Source organism: Notolabrus celidotus, chromosome 4, assembly GCF_009762535.1.
Source record: "Notolabrus celidotus isolate fNotCel1 chromosome 4, fNotCel1.pri, whole genome shotgun sequence".
Lineage (NCBI taxonomy): Eukaryota > Metazoa > Chordata > Actinopteri > Labriformes > Labridae > Notolabrus > Notolabrus celidotus.
Genome location: NC_048275.1, coordinates 6,232,707 through 6,251,762, shown reverse-complemented (window position 1 = coordinate 6,251,762; position 19,056 = coordinate 6,232,707). Strand labels below are relative to the sequence as shown.

Sequence of the window (19,056 nt, the reverse complement as noted above, 5' to 3'; positions counted from 1 at the left end):
AGCATGCAGAAACAGCTGCATGCAGAAACAGCTGCATGTGCACACAGGAGAAAACAGGAAGTCAGAAACACTTTGAAACCTGTGAAAACACTTTATACACTTTAATAGAGACAACGTTTTACAGCTCTGCGTCCCTCGGTCTCCGTCCTCACAGATAACTACAAACTGTGAGGTCATTTCACGCAACATTAATGTCAGGAGGGGAGGGAGGGGGCGGAGCTTAGTGAGCGTCTACAGCCAGGGTGCTCTGCCCTCCAAAACCATCTCAGGCGTGACCCCAGAGATTACACGCCCCCCCCTCCTCCTCTGAAGTCCATCAGAGCTCACTGAGGGACGGAGAGCTGTGTGTACTGTAGTGTGGTCAGACGTGTACACACAGCTGATTGCAGCGGCGGCAGCAGAGAGGGCGAGTAATCCCGCTCAGAGACCTGTTTCATCAAAACCTGGACACGGGTGGCTGCTCTGTTTACGTCCGGCCTTCCACCGGAGACGAGGTGTTTGTAGATCTAACGAGGAGATCAACTGTCGCTTCCTCCTCCTCCTCCTCCTCCTCCTCCTCCTCCTCCTCCTCCTCCTTCTCCTCACATCTGGTCAATGTCACCAACAAGCTGGCCTCATCCATGATGAACGACCATCCATAATATGCTCTACATACCATACATGACTTATTTAGTGAATGTATGTAGCACGCATGGCTGCTTTGATATGTGGGACAGTGAGAATAATGACTCACATCAGGAGATGCATTGAAAGCATAGACTGAATCCAACATGGATGAAGCCACCGGACGTCACCCCCCTGGTTTGTGGACTGCACTGTTTTGAGGCGTGGAGCTCCATGTTTGGGCCGTTAATTTCTGCTGTAACATTTAAACATGGGGCTCTATGGGGACTGACTCACTGCAGGAGTCAGTCTCTAGTGGACTCATGTGGTACTGCAGTTTTTGGGACTCTAATGCTGGCGTCTTTAGAGCTCAGTGACTGTGTGGTGAACCTCTCTTCACCTTGATGAACTGTGTGTGTGTGTGTGTGGTCATGTCTGGCTCTCAGCCATGTTCGCTCTTTGAAGCTAAAGGAGGTCATTTATTAAATAATCTGAATCTTCTCCGTCAGCAGCCTTCAGGCTTCCCTCACGAAGCGTGCAGAGAGCGCTCCTGGTTTGTAATGGAGAGGGGGACTTGGACCTGCTTGGAAGGGCAGCAGGAAATGTGTGTTTGGTCAACAGTTCAACGTGAGCTGGAGGCGAGGCTGAGAGACACGGAGCTGCTGCTGCTGCTCTCTGACAGCTGAAGTTAAGAGGCTAGAAGTCAAACCACGGAGGTCATACTGCAGCTTTAAACCAACATGCAGTCCAATAACAGAACGCAGCTTCATACGACTGACAGGGGGAATGTTTCAGGATGGAATCGCAACAGATTGAGCACATAAAGAGTAACTCTCAGACTCTGCAGCTGGGCTTTTACTCCAACAAGAAAGAGACGACCAGTTCAGATTTACCAAACATGCACGAGCTCCCAGAGTCTCTTTCGAGCGACTTTTAAAGCTCCTGAGAGGGTTGATTTTGGCACCCCCTGTGGTCAAACTTAAACCTGTTTGCTAAGTCTATAAAAAGAGATGATGCGTTTGGAAACCTGTTGTCATCCTGCAGGATTTGACTTTGATTCGTCTGTTTAGTTCACTTCATGTTAAAGCTCATAAAGTTTATCTTCTTTATCTTTCCTCTGGTTAAAGTCCTTTAAAGACAGTGACAGTTGATCGTCTCTAAAGGTCTGGGTGGTTCGGTCTGAACAGAGTCTGTTTTGCATCCAGTTAAAGTTTCTCACGGCGAGTTTAAAGACAAATTGAAGCTGTGAGCAGGTCTGAGGAGAACAATCGTCTCGGTTCTTTAAAGAATCACAAAAGATCAGTGTGAGGACGAGAGACCTTAGACCTCGGCCAGAGAGCTGTCGCTGCGATGACCCAGCCTGAGACTGAGCGACATGCTAATCCATTCCCACAGAGTCCCAGCAGAGAGCCGGAGAGGTGCTGACCTCCTGCCGCTCTGAGCAGACCTCTGAGAGGAGCTTCATTAAGAAGGTGAGGAGGAGAAGGAGGAGGAAGAGGAGGAGGAGGAGGTTTAAAGAAACTCAGCTCACAGAGGAGCAAGGGGGGGGGGGGGATTCAGAAGAGGACTTTGTGATGCAGTTTGGAGGTTTTTCAGGTCTTGGTTGGCCGTGCTGGTTTTTGCAGGAGGTGAGAATCCGGCTTCACTTCAGTCCAGATGAAATCAGCGGTGACGTGTCTGATGACACTTCAAAGTAAAGGTCACGAGTGTCCGTGTGACTTCCACGTGGACGCTCAGTATCAGCAGGAGGGCCGGTCTCTGAGGGTCCGGTTACAGAACCTGTACTCTCTGGACCCTCAAACGCTCTTTAGTTCATGTTATATAATATACTTCATCCTCCTCATCCTCCTCACACGTTGAACTTGTGAAGTGCTGACTGAATCCACGTCCCTGCTCGCTGAGACCCGCAGCAGCAGGTTAATATTAGTCTCTATTAGCTTAAAGCTGAGCGGCTAAAACCGTTTAGAGCATAAACAGCTTAAACAGTGTCTGTAAACACTGCTCACCCTGATCCTCAGAGACTCCCTTAAAGACCCGTCAGCTTTTAAAAACAGAGACCTCAGCCGGCTCTTATGAAAACATGTCCCTGTCACAGTAGCGGTACGGAGCCAGGCCACATTGTCTGGAGGTCATGAGACTCTTGCCCATTGTTGTTAGACTAACCCTGGTCTCTGCGTCCACAGGGGACTGACGGGGGCGTCCGGCCCCCACTGAATTCCTTTCCTTTGAGATAATAGCTCAGAAAACTGGAGCACTTATTGTTGACTGCAACACTTTACAGACTCAAAGAGCAGCAGAAGAGAAAGAGTCCAGGGTCCTCCAGATTCTTCACCTGACCTCTCACCTCCCGGTCTGTGGGAGAGAGTCACAGAGCGCTCTGGTTCTCATGAGGAAGAAGAAGAAGAGTGAACGGCGTTCAAAGCCTCTGAGAGCTGGCTCAAACTGCACAACGTGTGAATTATCTAAGAGCTTAGAGCGAAGCTTAGAGCGTGATTCAGAAACCACAGAAACAAAGCTTTAAGAGAGGCGGGTTCAAGGAGCTGATTTTAGTGGTTGGACTTTTTCACAACATAACACAGCTGATGACGTTTTGATTGACATCTGACATCTGACTCCGCCTCCACAAAAAGTGCATTTAACAATCAGAGTTTGTTATGTCTCTGCTTTAAGAGTTCATCTTCCTCTGATTCAGACTCAAACATATGAAGCTGCTCTTCTCTGTTAGACACGTTAAAGTTTTCATCTTAACTGGATCGTCTGGAAACAGCTCCGTGATCCAACTCCAAGACATGGATGACTGCAGACCAAACTGAAGAGCCGCGTACACACGTAGCCTGACGTGCACCTCCTCTGAAATTAAATTACACACTGATATGATACGGGCTGTAAGCTCTGTGATTGGTCCGCTGAGCAGCATTGTATTTCCTGCATTTCTGCATTTGCAAATCCATCGTTAATCGACCGTAAATCGACCATAAATCGACCGTTAATCGACGTATATTGACCATAAATCCATCGTTAATCAACTGTAAATCAACCATAAATCCATCTTTAATCAACCGTAAATCGTCTGTTAATCAACCGTTAATTGACTGTAAATAGACGGTATTGACCGTATATTGACCGTAAATCCATCGTTGATCAACCGTAAATCAACCATAAATCGACCGCAAATCGACCGTAAATCCATCGTTAATCAACCATAAATAGACCGTGAATCGACCGTAAATCCATCGTTAATCCATCGTAAATCAACCATAAATCGACAGTACATCGACCATAAATCGACCGTTAATCGGCCGTATATTGACCATAAATCAACCGCAAATCGACCGTAAATCCATCGCTAATCGATCGTAAATCCATCGTTAATCAACCGTAAATCAACCATAAATCGACCGCAAATCGACCGTAAATCCATCGTTAATCAACCGTAAATCAACCATAAATCGACCGTTAATCGGCCGTATATTGACCATAAATCCATCGTTAATCAACCGTAAATCGTCTGTTAATTGACCGTTAATCGACTGTAAATAGACGGTTAATTGACCGTATATTGACCGTAAATCAATCGTTAATCGACCATAAATCCATCTTTAATCAACCGTAAACCGACCGTAAATCGTCTGTAAATCAACCGTAAATCGACCGTATATCAACCCTTAATTGACCTTAAATCAAAGAAGAAGTTTCCATTTTACCTATTTGTTATAACTGCTGAATGATCAACATGTATGAGTCTGTTTTTAGAGGCTGATGAAAGTGAAGTGACAGACAGAGAGACAGAGAGAGTGATGACAGTGTCCTGATACTTCACACCGAGCATCTGAGTCCCTGATGTGACGCCATGTTAAAAAATAAAGCAGTTTTTAGAGGCATCAACGTCATTTTCCACGATGGATCCTGATGGATCCTGATGGATCCTGATGGACACGGTGTGATGCAGCGTGTGTTTATGAAACCGTCTTTATAGCCGTCTGATTCGTCTTAACGTCTTCAGCTGTGACTGAAGCCGAGCCAGATGTCTTCCTCTGGCTCGGCTTCAGACCTGTCCTCCGGGGAGACGGACTCGTGCTCAGCCACACAGAACCAGAGTCTGGAAGATGCTGGTCTGGTGGTTCTCTGCCTCCCTGAACAGCGATTATGATCGAATCATGGAGTATCTTGGTGTATCATGGCAGATCGAGGTAAGAGGATTAGACGTGGGTCCTGCCAGAGAGGCTGCTGTGATGGATTCAGACGAGCCGCGTTAGCTCGCCATCTGGGTGGGGAATATGTTCCTCCTCTGCTGCCAGACCACACCAAAGAGTTAGACACGCACATCCTACACGTCTCTGATGTAACACTGATGTTAGACAGCTGTGTGTGTTTATCAGATTCATACTGAACTAAGAAGCCTCTACACGTCTGGATGGAAGTTCAAAGTGACTCATGAAACAGAAGTGAAGGTGTGAACATGAAGGTGTGAACATGCACGAGGAAATCAATCCCAAACACATCATCAGGTATGTTAGTCTGACTTCTAATACTTTGACTCAGTGTGATTTCAGTCGGCCTGACTTGGTCCCTGAACGTCTCTTTGATCCAAGTTCAGCTGATCTTCCTGCAGAGACAGTTTCTTTAAGACTCTTGAGGCGTGGCACGCTCCATCTTTATTCCCTCATCTCTCTGTTTCTACAGAAAGACTCCAAAAACCAAATTGATTGTCTCTTTAACTCCACATACCTTCAGGATTCTGCACGTCAGCCATAGTTTTTTTAATATGAACCATCAAAACCAAAACAAAGACGTTCAAAAATGTGAGCGTGGACCAGAGACGTGATTTCACAGAGTTGTACCACAACGAGGAGACACAACGAGAGGACAGGACGAGAGGAAAGGACGAGAGGAGAGGACAAGAGGAGAGGACGAACAGCTTTCAGAGGAGTCAAACAGACCTTAAAGATGCTCTGAGCCATTACTCTCCTGTTTATTACAAAGGAGACAAATGCTTCCTCACTAAAAGACGGGTTAGCTTTTAAAAAAGCAATCTGCAAATGAGAGCCGTCAGACGGAGAGAGAGATAGAGAGAGAGAGAGAGAGAGAGAGAGAGAGAGAGAGAGAGAGAGAGAGAGAGAGAGAGGACAAGACGAGCCATTAATCAAAACCGCTCCTCTCATTATCATTAGACAGAAATGCTGACCGTCCACGGCTGTGAGACTCTAAAGACACAAAGTTTCTCCTGTAAGAGAGAGAGAGAGAGAGAGAAAGAGAGAGAGAGAGACTCTACAGAACAACAGAACAACAGGACGACGCTGCTTTAAAATCAGACAGTCAGCGTTTCTTAAAGCTAATCTACACAAACAGGAAAGCGAAGGATGAACTCGTTAATCAGCTGAAGGAGAAAAAGCTTCTATGAAGACTTCAGTTTGAGGATCTTCTTCTCCTTCATTAAGCTGACGGAGAAATAAAGGACGAGTTTTAAAACTGACGAAAGCGTTACTTCAGGCTCCGCCCCCAGAACATCAGCTGGTCTTAACACCAGTCCTGCTCTCCCTGCCTTGGTGTTTCATGTATGAGAATGAGAGAGAGAGGAGGTGTGCTCTCCCCGCCTCAGGTTTTGCAGGGAGCTCCCAGAACAGAGCCAAACCACCAAATATAACTTACTGCATGAAAACAATTAACTCTCTACACGAGAGAGATCCTGATACAGATACAGGCCCTATAAAATATCAGGTGGTAATACAAATATTTATTATTGTTTATTATTCCCTTCATACAACAGATCAAAGTAGCTTTTATTTACTGATTAACAAGCCTACAAACTCCCAGACAGTAGGGGGCAGTGTGCAATCCACATTACACACAGAGAAGAAGAACGAGCTGCTGCAACAAGCTGAGGAGAGAGGAAACTGGCATCACCGCTGTGGATGTTTTCACTGTTTCAAAACAGCCAGCAGGTAAAGGTGAGATTCAGCTTCATCATCCTCATCATCCTCATCATCCTCTGTTCACAGAGTCGTTATAAAGCGTCAGCATCAAAGTGAAAGAGAGAAACTAAGTGAGTCGTTACCTTCGTGGCGTGCCGTCCTCGTGAGGCTGGATGATGACCACTTTGACGCTGACGGACGTCCTCAGCAGGTCGATCATTTGTTCGTGCGTCAGCGTGGCGACGGCCACCTTGCAGATCTCCACCAGCCGGCTGCCCTGCCTCAGACCGGCCTTCCAGGCGAAGCCGAAGGGCTCCACGTCGGCCACGATGCCTTCGAAGTTCACGTGGAAGCCGAGCTGTCCGAGGCCGTTCCGACGCAGAGTCATCTCTGATGTCACACATCCTCGCGTGGTGATCTGAGAGAGAAGAGGGAGGGATGGTTATAAACCGGAGACACCATCAGAGGCGAGACCACATGAGACCACATGAGACCACATGAGACCACATGAGACTGAGAGAGACCTGAAGAGGAGTGTTACAGAGAGAGGGATTCAAAGGGATCTTAATGTGAATGAGAGCTGATCCAGTGACTGCAGCTTCATTCATGTTGAATCAGCTTCTGAAGGACGAGCATGTTTTTATTTCAAATGAAACAGTTAAAGCTGCTCGCTGCACGCCGCTCGCCGCACGCCGTGTTTGTTTGGATGATTCAAAGAAGCGTTTAAATTGAAGTTAATGAGAGGGCACATCACGAGCTAACGGATTTAGCCTCGGAGCTGCAGAGAGACAGCTCCACACACGTGTCCTGCACACACAAACACACACCTGTCTCTCAGGACATGCTAACTTTAGCAGCTCTGATGGTGCTGCGAGGAGGATTAGGATCAAAGTGGCGCCTGAGACACAGATTTGTACACACAGCTAAGTCTATTAACCTAAGTTCAAGCACGACGTTTATTCAGCAGCTTTAATCTAACAAGCAGCTGCTGAAGACTCTGCTGCTTCACATCCAGAGCTGTAAAATACCTCCGTTCAGACTCTGTCTTCAGACCAGGATCTGCGGCCAGAGTCTGGACCCGAGGGTTCCTGGAGGACAGCCACGGCTCGTCCAATCACGTGCTCAGATCAGACCTAAATTTGGTTTCCGTCCAATCACGTCTGTGCATGCAAATGAAGTCACTCACTTTGCTCAGCGGTGGATCGGGCTAAGCCGCCGCTTTAATGCATTTCAGGTTCAACTGAAGTTCAGGCAACGCTCTCGCTTCAGCTGCAACGTCTCCGAGAAGCACGCAACCAGAGGAGGCTCACACTCTGGTATTCAGGTCTACTCCAGGACCGGACCGTCTCCTCTCAGTGTTCAAGGAAAAATCTCACACTGCATCCAATCAGCTTTAATCAGACGTCAGATTAGTCGCGCTTCAGCTGTGGGTGACTGACTCCATTTGCCTCAGAGTGGCAGCTGGCCTCAGGGACACATTAACTCAGAACACAGCCTGTCAACACTCGGGCCAGATTCTCACACAGGCAGAAACCCTACCCGCTGTGAGAGGGAGGACCGGGTCCAGTGAAGGACCCACAGTGAGAGGGAGGACCGGGTCCAATGTAAGACCCACAGAGAGACACTGAAACTTTATTAACCGAGGAGACGTTAGGAGTGCAACAACAGAGCGTCCTGCACATCTTAAACAACGACTCAGAGTTCACCTGAGCTCAGAAGATTCTTCACTTGATGCAGAGCGTGTTTGTTTCTGCTTCATGTCACCTGCATCAGGAGGACAGGTGTAAAAAAAGGAGTCTTGCAAAGTGTTTGCATGCTTCCTCATCAAATGAATGAATAACTACATATAAAACATGTTTCCCTTGACTTATTTAAACTGATAATCTTGCATACAAAGGATTTTATTTTTCCACCAGATGTAATCTTGTAAATGTGTTGTAAACTTTGGTGTATAAGACTCACATTTAACCCCTTATTTTCATTTAAAAAGTGACGGTTTCACCCAGAAGGTGGCGCTCCAAGTTCTGAACAAATCATGCTCACAGAGCGAGGCAGAGCAGAAAGATGGTTCTAGAAAGAGTTGCACAGAAGCTGCACAGAAGCTGCACATTACTGAACACAGAGGGAACCATCAGGCAGGTTGACAGTTTAGACATTTAGCCAATGGTGAACATGGTCAGGATGGATTTTATTGAATGACTTCTACTGTTGTCAGTTAAAGCTGCAGTCAGGAATTTTAGTGTCAGTTTTGGCGCCCCCTGTGGACAAAGTGATCCTCTTATATCACTCGTGTCTTTTGGCTCGTTTGCACAGATTTAAAGGAAGTAAAAGCTGCTCAGTCCTTTAGTGAATCAAACCCTGCTTCTTTGGGACAGGTAGCAGAAACAGCTCGAAGCACCTGAGATATCTGGCCATGTAAAGCCAAACACACGACCTCGCAGCTCAGCGACACCTCGGAGAGCTCCACTGGAGGCTCTTCTGTGTGTGTGTCTCTGCTCTGCTTCACGTCACAGGACCTGAAGCCTCTAAACCGTCTCAATGAAACACAAGCCGTCCACCTCACAGACGCCTTCAGGACAGATTTCACAGCGTCAGCTCTCTGTGTTCATACGAACAGATCCTCCTGAGAGAGGAGAGACCTTCTTCACCTCCTTATTCCTGAGATGAATCCCTCCTGACTCTCCGAGAGAGGACGGCAGCCTGAGAGGACATTAGCATACTGAACGAGGAGCTCGTGTCCTTCGACTAATCAGGGATGCTAATATATCCTGCTGTGTCCTTCCTCATGATGAGCTGAGACTCTGAATGAAACCCGGGTCCTTTAAGATGAATTATGGGAAGTTTTAATTCTGGAAAAACGAGCCTCTACCTCAGAGTATAATCCTGGAAAAACAAGCCTCAACCTCAGACTACAATCCTGGAAAAGGAGCCTCTACCTCGGACTATAATCCTGGAAAAGGAGCCTCTACCTCGGACTATAATCCTGGAACAGCAGCCTCTACCTCAGACTATAATCCTGGAACAGCAGCCTCTACCTCAGACTATAATCCTGGAACAGGAGCCTCTACCTCGGACTATAATCCTGGAAATAGGAGCCTCTACCTCGGACTATAATCCTGGAAAAGGAGCCTCTACCTCGGACTATAATCCTGGAACAGGAGCCTCTACCTCGGACTATAATCCTGGAAAAGGAGCCTCTACCTCAGACTATAATCCTGGAAAAGGAGCCTCTACCTCGGACTATAATCCTGGAAATAGGAGCCTCTACCTCGGACTATAATCCTGGAAAAACGAGCCTCTACCTCAGACTATAATCCTGGAAAAGGAGCCTCTACCTCGGACTATAATCCTGGAAAAGGAGCCTCTACCTCGGACTATAATCCTGGAAAGGGAGCCTCTACCTCAGACTATAATCCTGGAAAAACTGAGCTCCCTGTTGGTGTTTAGAGGACGGATGCTTCCTCACATGTTTCTGGCTCATCCTCAGTACCATGGTCCCTCTCTGCAGATTTAAAGACTGATGATGATGGAGGACTGATGATGAAGGATTATTGAGGAGAGTCAGCCCCGTTCAGGTTTGGATTTTAAGAATCTGAACGTTTGATGGAAACAAAGAGCGTCCTGATCATAGCTTCAGTAAACAAACGCTGGAAACTAGGAGAGGAAGAGCGAGCCTTTGAAGGAACAAAGTGGAGGAAACGATCATCCGGTGCCAGCATCCAAACCAGGAACCAGGTGTTTGTTCTCACAGCACTTGACCCCGAGGAACCCACCAAGAACCAAGAGACTTAACAGAGCCTACCCAAGAGAACGGGGATACGAGAACTAACGGAGGAGCAGTCTCCTCTATTCTTAGTCTGTCTGCCCCAAAAACCCTCTGTTCTTCCTCTCCTCCTTCAAAACTGGGTTACCGTCCTGTTTCTCCTCCTCCTTCACCTGCACCCAGATACCTGACAGACCAGGACCAAGACTGATTACATCATTTATAATCTAATCTTTCTACCCGGAGTATCAGAACTTTAAGTTCCAGGAACTTTATTGTAAGGGGTTCAAAGTTTGTGACGTGTGAGAGAGCGGCAGAATGTTTTTATTTGAGGTTACATTCATGCAAAGTTTAAGATAACAAAGCTTCTTCTCTTTTAATTCAATAACTAACGACACATGGTCCTGCAGTTAGACCGGTTCTTCTTTCAGCTCAGGCATCTTTCTCTAAACCTCCACATTACACCTGAACAAATACAGATCACTCTGATACATGTCCTCTCTATTAGTTTGGAGGAAATAACAGAAACTGAGGGGTTAAAAACTGAGGATGTCAACAAGAATAAAACACCAAAGAAGAAGAAGAAAGTTCAAATGTGCATCAAGGGGTTTTAAAGCCACAGTTTCACTTTAAGTCAGCTGCAGAGTCTGAATCCTCCAGTCTTAGTTTCAGGTGCTCCACCTCTGAGTTTTAATCTCCCTCTGTCTCTGCTGAACGATCTTTCACTCCCTTCTTCCTCCTGCATGAATATTTCAGCTTGTTTCAGCCTCACATGCAGATGGTGACATCGCTCGCTGCTCTGCTTCCTCCTAAAGCTGCAAAGTACTCGACCAATCAGAGTGAGGGACGCCGTCAGACTCCCTGCACTTTAAAAAACGCTTTCAGCTGAGCAGACATCTTTTTGAATAAAGTCAGTCAGAGTGTTTTTAACCCGCTGCGTTCAAAACAAACTGAAGACTTCCTGAAGTCTGAGAGGAAAACTCTCTGAGGGTCAAACTCGACCAACGAGCCGTCAGCTTCACAGAACGCTTTCCAGTCTTTGTTTCTTCTGTTTTAATATAAACGCTGTGACTCCACATCAAGGTTCAGAGCTGAACCACGTCTGACTCATGAGACCCCAACATCCGAGTCTGAACCTCTGCTGAGTCTGAGTGATGAGACAAAGAAAGCTCTCAGCAGGAGGTCTCTAATCCTCTCTGGACTCTACTGACTTCACTTCACAGATTCACATTAAAGAGACGAGGAGGAGGAGGAGGAGGAGGAGGAGGAGAGGAGGAGGAGAGAAGGAGGAGGAGGAGAGGAGGAGAAGTGGGGAGGAGGAGGAGAAGTGGGGATGAGGAGGAGGAGGAGGAGGAGGACGAGGAGAGGAGGAGGAGAGAAGGAGGAGGAGGAGAGGAGGAGAAGTGGGGAGGAGGAGGAGGAGAGGAGGAGAAGTGGGGATGAGGAGGAGGAGGAGGAGGAGAAGTGGGGATGAGGAGGAGGAGGAGGAGGAGAGGAGGAGAAGTGGGGAGGAGGAGGAGGAGGAGGAGGAGGAGGACGAGGAGAGGACGAGGAGGAGGAGGAGGAGGAGAGAAGGAGGAGGTGTAGAGAAGGAATGGAGGAGGAGGGCGAGGAGAAGGAGAGGAGGAGGAGTAGAAGGAGGAGAGGAGGAGAGAAGGAGGGGGAGAGGAGGAGAGCAGCAGGAGGAGGATGATTAGGAGGAGGAGAGAAGGAGGAGGAGGAGAAGGATGAGGAGGAGAAGTGGGGAGGAGGAGGAGGAGGAGGAGGAGGAGGAGGAGAGAATGAGAGGAGGAGAAGGATGAGGAGGAGAAGTGGGGAGGAGGAGGACAGAAGGAGGAGGAGAGAAGGAGGAGGAGAGAAGGAGGAGGAGGAGAAGAGGGGAGGAGGAGGAGGAGAAGGAGGAGAGAAGGAGAGGAGGAGAAGGAGAGAAGGAGGAGGAGAAGGAGGAGAGGAGAAGATTTTTGGGTGAGTAAAGGAAGTAAAGTCCGGGGAGCTCAGAGCCGACAGTTGATCTGTACGTTAGAAACCTCTGCTGACATAATGATGAAATAAATAAACGCTTGGCGGTGAAGAGGAGGAGGAGGAAGGTTACCAGGGTGACAGCAATATTCCCAGAATGCTTTGTGTCACCGCAGAGAGACCACAAACATCCCAAAGTCACATACCTCCCTGCTCCGTTTAAAGCACGCCGCACATTCTCCTCACACGCCTCAGCTCAGGGTGAAAACACAGATCGGCGCTCCGCTGTGACGACACATCACTCAGGGTTTTATTGCCGTCACTTAAAGCTCCGTTTAAAGACACAATGGGCAACTTGTTTTCAAACAGCGGAGCTCAAACGTCCAATCAGAGGTTTTTATACGAGCAGCGGTCAAGAAGGCAGGAATTAAAAATAAGACAATGAGCCGATTGTTGTTTGGAGAGGAAGACGATGCAGGAACACGACACAAAGGAGAGACCAGAGAGGGGGAGAAGTACCCAGCATGCATCAGGAGGAACAGCTGATATCTGAGAGGTCTCTTCCTGCACACATGAAGACATCAGAGGTCATATATGAGCCGTGTCTTACCTCCATCCTCTGCACCATCTCCCGGATGTCCTCTCCACAGTTGTCGTGCGCGGACAGCATGACGCACTCGCCGCGCTCGTAGAAGATCTTGATGCTCATAATCCCCGACGTCCAGCCGATGACGTCCCGACAGGAGCAGTTAAAGACCACGTTCTTAGAGTCCTCCTCGATGAGCACGATGAACTCGTTGGAGATGCCGAGCAGACAGTCGCAGTCCAGCGACTGTCCGAAGTCCCTGGCCCGCACGCTCCAGGTGATGGCGCCCACGCTGAACAGGTGAGCGTCCTTCCTCGGCTTCACCTTCTCCTTCTTCTTGGCGCCCAGCGTGATGAAGCTGAACTTCACGGCGTTGTCGATGGTGGCCGTGCTCACAAAGTTCTCGGCCAGGTCCTTCAGGTACTCCTGCCGCGTCCGCGTCGCCATGGCCCGGAACTTCTCCGACTTGTGCGCGGCGTTCTCTCCGTTGATGACCTTGGCGAGGAGGAAGTCCCTGAAAACCGCCGACTTTGGGAAAGTGACGGACTTGGGAATGGGAGGGCCGAACGGAGGCACGTCTTTGGATCTGGACACGGCCACGCTGGAAGACAAAGAGGACTCGGTTAGAGAGAGAGAGAGGAAGAGGAGGATTTAAAGATTTCAGACTCATCTCTGCTCAACGTGTTATTAAAGAGAGACAACTTCACAATCCCACACGGAGCTGGAAGTCTTAATTTGAAGGTGTCTGAAGATAATCACTGTATCATCACGGCTCCTGCACATTAACACAGAAACACTCGACAGGATGTGATTATTATTCTTTTAAATTAAGAGCTCTTAAAAGTTCACGTCTCTGCGTCTGAAAGGATTTATGAACATCCAGAGATAAGCTCTCTCTCTCATAAATCGTCTGGAGGATATTATTCTGCGTCTGATCCCCACGTCAGGAGGAAAATATCCCAGAGCGCGCCCGGCAGCGGCAGCAGCACGCTAATCTCTTTACCTGTAGCAGACGTTATCCGTGCACGGGTTGTGGACTTTGACGATGACAAACACATGTTGGAAATGAGAGCGGATGTGTTTGGGAGTGAAAGGAAGGGCCCCGGGCTCCTGGAACACGATGGTGACGATATCGTTGCCAATGTGCCTCTTTCTGAGTAACTGAGAGAGAAAGGAGAGAGAGAGGGAGAAAAGGCATCAGGTCAAAACGTCTTTAAAACTTTCAGGCGAGACTCTGTGAGACCTGCAGAATGAAGGACTTTAAAGGGTTAAAGTTGAACAGGCTGAATCTCTCTCCCTGCAGGAGTCTCCTCTTTGTGAATCCGCTGAATGCTTTAATGTCTCATGGTTTTAATCCCTCGGCTCTAAATCACACGGCTCTTATCAGGGTTCTGTGGCTGCTCGGTCAGAGACAGACGCCCGGTTTGATCCCCGGCTGATCGGAGGCCTTCCTGTTCAGAGTTTGCAAGTTTCCCTCGGTGCATCCGATGAGTCAAGAGTCCTCCTGCAGCCCAGAGAGCTCAGAGATCTCAGAGATCATGCTCCTTGGGTTAACTGGTGACTCGGAATAGATAAGATTGGCTCCAGCTCGACAGGAAGTGTTCTTGATTCATGAGATGGATCAAAGTAACGTTGATAGTTTTGTAGACGGGGATATCTCATGGTCTCTACTTTTTATAAATAACACACATAAGCATTGATCTCTTTGCGGTGCTATCAGGTTCACCTTTCGTCTAACTTGTGCGTCCATCAAACATCCGTTTTTAATGTGTAGAAGTCAAAGCAGGTTCAATCGTTTCGGCCGTGTAGTTTCACAAAAGGAGCTTAAATCAGCCTCAGTGAACGACAACCTGCAGAACCTCTCAGTGCATAAAAGTAAGGCCGTGCACACGCCGTGTGGACTGTAACTGAACTGCAGACAATCATCAGCCAATCAGCTGCTCTTGACCAGACCAATGAATTTCTGTAGTGTCCGAAATGTAGATACAGCAGGGCTATGATCCGATCCCCTAAACCCCTCTGAAATTCCCCTAAACCGTGATAACACCAGGATTTAAACACATAGATAAACCACAATCAGTCTAAAGCAGCCTGATCCAGCAGCTCCATCATGAATCCTACTTTAAAGAAGCTCCTTCAGTTTCAGTTTGTGTCGTCACGTCAGAGCGGTGACGACTGTTCTTCATCCTCAAAGGAAGATTTATAGACAACTGTCAACGCTCAGTCCTGATTTAACACGAACAGAGCGAGCACATCGATCCCGACCTTCCGTTGAGCATCGTAAACTATTCACTCGTACAGTTTGAGCTCATGTTGCAGCACTTCGTCTTTAAAACCAGAGCGCAGTTTGTGTGTTTTTTTAACTCTATCATCAGCTACAGCACTTCCTGTTTGAGGTTGCAAAGTGGAGCCAATCACAGCTGTCATCAAGTGAGAGGCGGAGTTACCCTTGAACAGATCGCCGGGCTATTATCGGGCTAACATTCAGAAAATCAGACCAAATCACACTCAGCTCTCTGGGTGAGTTTACAGTGAAGTATTAACCACACATGCACGAGGAGAACAAACTGAAGCTGCGCCGCCTGTTTTTAATCCTTGTTGGTGGAAGAATGTTTGTTTTATTGGTTTTAAAGGTGAAGCTAAATCCTGAGGACCAAACCTTTGAGAAGGTAGAACCTGCAGGAGACGACCCCTCTGAAGGTTCATTTATCTGAGCACAAGTCCAGAATTCACCCGCTGGATTTTGATACTAACAAAGTCAAACTTCACGTTTCTGTTCAATGATCAGACGTTTGAGTGACGCTCTCCTCCAGTCTCAGTTCATCCCGCCTGCAGAGTCTCTTTGTGTAGACCTCATTCTCCGTCTTTGTGGAGTCCTCAATGAGGGTCAGAGAGAGTTAAAGCAGACCGGATTAAAGGACCAGAGGTGAAGTGACAGGATGAAGAGATGAATGCTCCAAGATTACCAACAGGGATTAAATTAAAGCTTCCCTCTCTTCTCAGAGAACGAGAGGAAGAGGAGGAGGAAGACGGGGAGAGAGAGAGAGAGAGGCGTCCATCGTAAGCCTGTCAGTCAGAAATTCGAGATGCACCAGCTGGATCCGGTCTCTGCAGGTTCAGACTGTGTGCTGGTTTCTCTGCAGACCTGTACCTGCAGGCTTCGTAATGAACTCTAAAAATAAGTCTTTCGGTAAATGTGAGCAGCTTCACGGGGACGCCGCTCGCCACATCATCCACTTAATTCCACTTGTTAGCGCAGACAGACACACAGGCCCGTCTGAAACCACGTCGGATTCTGGCCCCTGGGGATGCATTGATTAAAAAAGCCTACTATGGGGTGCAGTTGCCATGGAAACACTCATGCTTTGGACTGATAGGTCATTACGGCGGTGAAATGAGGGAGAGCTGAGAGAGAGAGAGAGCGAGAGAGGCTGCTCAGAGTCTGCAGGAATCAAACATGGCGGCCTGTCAGAGCCGTGCAGCCTTCACTGACCTGCTGTCTGTTGTTGGGGGTGTAGGGCAGCATGGTGGACACGTGGAACATCAGCTCGTAGTCCTTATAGGTGGTGTAGAGGGAGTGAGTGCCGGTGGAGTCCGCTGAAACACAGAACAGGACTATGAAGGGATCAGGCCTTAGGATGAAGAGCGGCTTCATTTAATATTTCAAACACAGGAAACAGAAAACAGGATCAGGAGGCGTTTACAGATTATTTTGGGGTCTTTGTTTGAAAGATTAATAGAGACAGGAAACTGAACTAAACCAGCTCCACCGATCAGATCATTATTATACAGGACAGTGCCGGGTCCAGAACTTTCTTACTCGGGGGGGCAAACCTCAGGGACAGAGTTAAATCAGTTTAAAGAAATCAATCCTTGAATAGTTTTAACATAAAATAAGGTATAGAGATCAGAACAGAGTTTTTACACCCGGCAGCATAAATACATATTCTAATATGGGCGCTAATGAGGTTTTAATATAACTTTTGAAGTCTGCCTAAAGTGGACACTCGAGGAACTGCAGCTTTTTGCTCTTTAGCTTAATTTTTCAACAGCAGAGGTTTGATGCTCGGTGGAACAGACGTCCAAATGAAACAATTTATTATGACATTAAATTATTATATTAATGTATTTTATGTTCCACAAATTAATCATTAGCCAATCTGAAGCGTGACTGGCTGAGATAACCATGTTTATCAGTGTAATGTGGAATATTTATTTATGTACTAGCAGTATAGCATCTTATTTTCTTTTAATGGTTTCATATTTTAGTGTTTTATTATCTTAGAAATGTATTTTATTTTAGCGATTTTAATTTCCTGTGTTGAGTTTTAACATCTTATATTACCTCCAGTGTTTCCTCAATAAGATATCACGAGAGCGTTTCCTCAGTTTGTTCAACAACTTCTTTTTTATTTTTCATTTATTTGTTTATTTTATTTTATTGTTTTTATTGCTATTGTTGCATATTGTGTTCTTAACCTTAGGATTATGGGGTGGGTTTGGGGTCGGGGCTGGGGGTGGGATCTTTTTCTTAATTTATTGTATTTTAAGTTTTTTTATTTTCAATGCTTTGTGTAACAATGTCATTGTATGAAAAGCGCTTTATAAATAAAGCCTGATTGACTGATAATAATAAATACAATAATAAAACATGATTTTGTTTGGGGGATATTTCTTAACTCAAATATATACGTCTTATTTTTTCTATATTAATAATAATAACGACTGCTCACAAATCCAGAAATCCATTGTTGTGATATTTTAATGAGACAAATATTAAATATTTTAATATAAATAATGTTTAATTGTTGTATTTTATCAAATGCAAGAAACAAAAACATGATATTGGCATAAAATATTAGCCGACCTGCTCTTTAATTATCAGCATCGACCATTTAAAAAACAATATTACTACTTTTTACATTTTTATTAGTAACTACTTTCTACATAAATCAGATTTATTTTAAATTTCTGTCTTTAGCTTTTCAATAGAAGAAATAACACATGTAAGTGTCCACGTATACACAGTACTAGCCTATATCTCTAATGACTCAAATAATAAATACAAATCTCAAAAATCATATTTTAAAGAACCAAAACAAAAACCAAATAAACCTCTGATGGTGAAGGATCAGGTAAGGTGTTTGGAACAGGTCCATACGTTGTGGACAGACTGTATCTTCAGTTCTGCAGACTTTATTTCTGCAGGATGACGACTCATCGTTTATGCATTACAGGTGCAGTACGCAACATTCTAATCTAATGGTTAAACTTCCTCCCACATGATGAGGAACCAAGCCTGCAAAGGTATCTGTGGAATTCTTTCCTTATCAAAGCTTCTTTCTGTGTTTATGGAAGCCTCCTCTCCTGCTCTTATTTCTGATGTTTTATTTTATGTTCATGTGAAAAACTCACAACTCTGCAAATAAACTCAACTCACTAAAAACAGACACTTATACTACTTAGATTTACTCTATACTTGTTTTACACTTTAAATTTCCCCTTGTGGGACGACTTAAGGACTCTCTTATCTTAGAACAGATAAAACAGATAAAACAGATAAAACACGGTGGATGAAGATTTATGGAGATCTAAATAAGATCAGACGTGAGAGTCAGGGTGAGTTTAGTGGATGATGTCAGAGGATAAACAGGATATAGATCTTTAGAAACAGGAACATCTGGAGTGTGTGGGTGTTTCTCTTACTCTTGTTATCCAGCTGAGCTCGGTACTTAGTGAAACCTTTGAGCCGAACCCTCTGACCCAGCAGGTCCAAAAACTCCTCCAGAGCCGGCCCCGCGCCCTCGTTGTTGTACATCTCCTCCTCCGTGCTCTGCCCCGCCTTACAGTACAGGACTCCCACCTTGTGCTGGAAGCTCAGCTGGAAGGAGACACACAAAAACACCAGCACACAGTGAGTAACACTTCCTGTCAACTCGCTCTAACATGCCATACATGAAGGACTGAGAGCTTTCTGTCACGTCACAGCCGATGTGCAGACGTTCAGAGGCGTGGAGGAGCTGAACCCTCCTTCAGTGACTCTGTGAACTCTCTGAGAGGAGCATAAATCACCGCCGGCTCAGAGCTGCTCCTCAAAGCAGCTGAGGATGAGGAGCTGAATCACAAACTCACAGAGAGAAGCAGTTTAATCCTGTTTGGAGAAAAAGACGTCCACGAGCGATCTTTAGTTTGCTAAGTCGTCCCCGGAGCGGAGGAATATCAGTGAGAGGCAG

At 46.4% G+C, this 19,056-nt stretch overlaps 1 protein-coding gene across 6 annotated transcripts in view; it reads right to left on the bottom strand.

Moving 5' to 3' along the window:
• LOC117811300 (signal-induced proliferation-associated 1-like protein 2) overlaps nucleotides 1-19,056 on the bottom strand; it is a 137,535-nt gene that overhangs the window by 43,431 nt on the left and 75,048 nt on the right. For all 6 annotated transcript variants that reach the window (XM_034681491.1, XM_034681487.1, XM_034681490.1 and 3 more), the window contains exons 5-9: nucleotides 18,530-18,704; nucleotides 16,317-16,420; nucleotides 13,827-13,984; nucleotides 12,848-13,424; nucleotides 6,659-6,933 (exon numbers count right to left, since the gene is read on the bottom strand). In XM_034681491.1, the coding sequence (XP_034537382.1) occupies nucleotides 6,659-6,933; nucleotides 12,848-13,424; nucleotides 13,827-13,984; nucleotides 16,317-16,420; nucleotides 18,530-18,704 (1,289 nt within the window). The remainder of the gene's footprint in view (nucleotides 1-6,658; nucleotides 6,934-12,847; nucleotides 13,425-13,826; nucleotides 13,985-16,316; nucleotides 16,421-18,529; nucleotides 18,705-19,056) is intronic.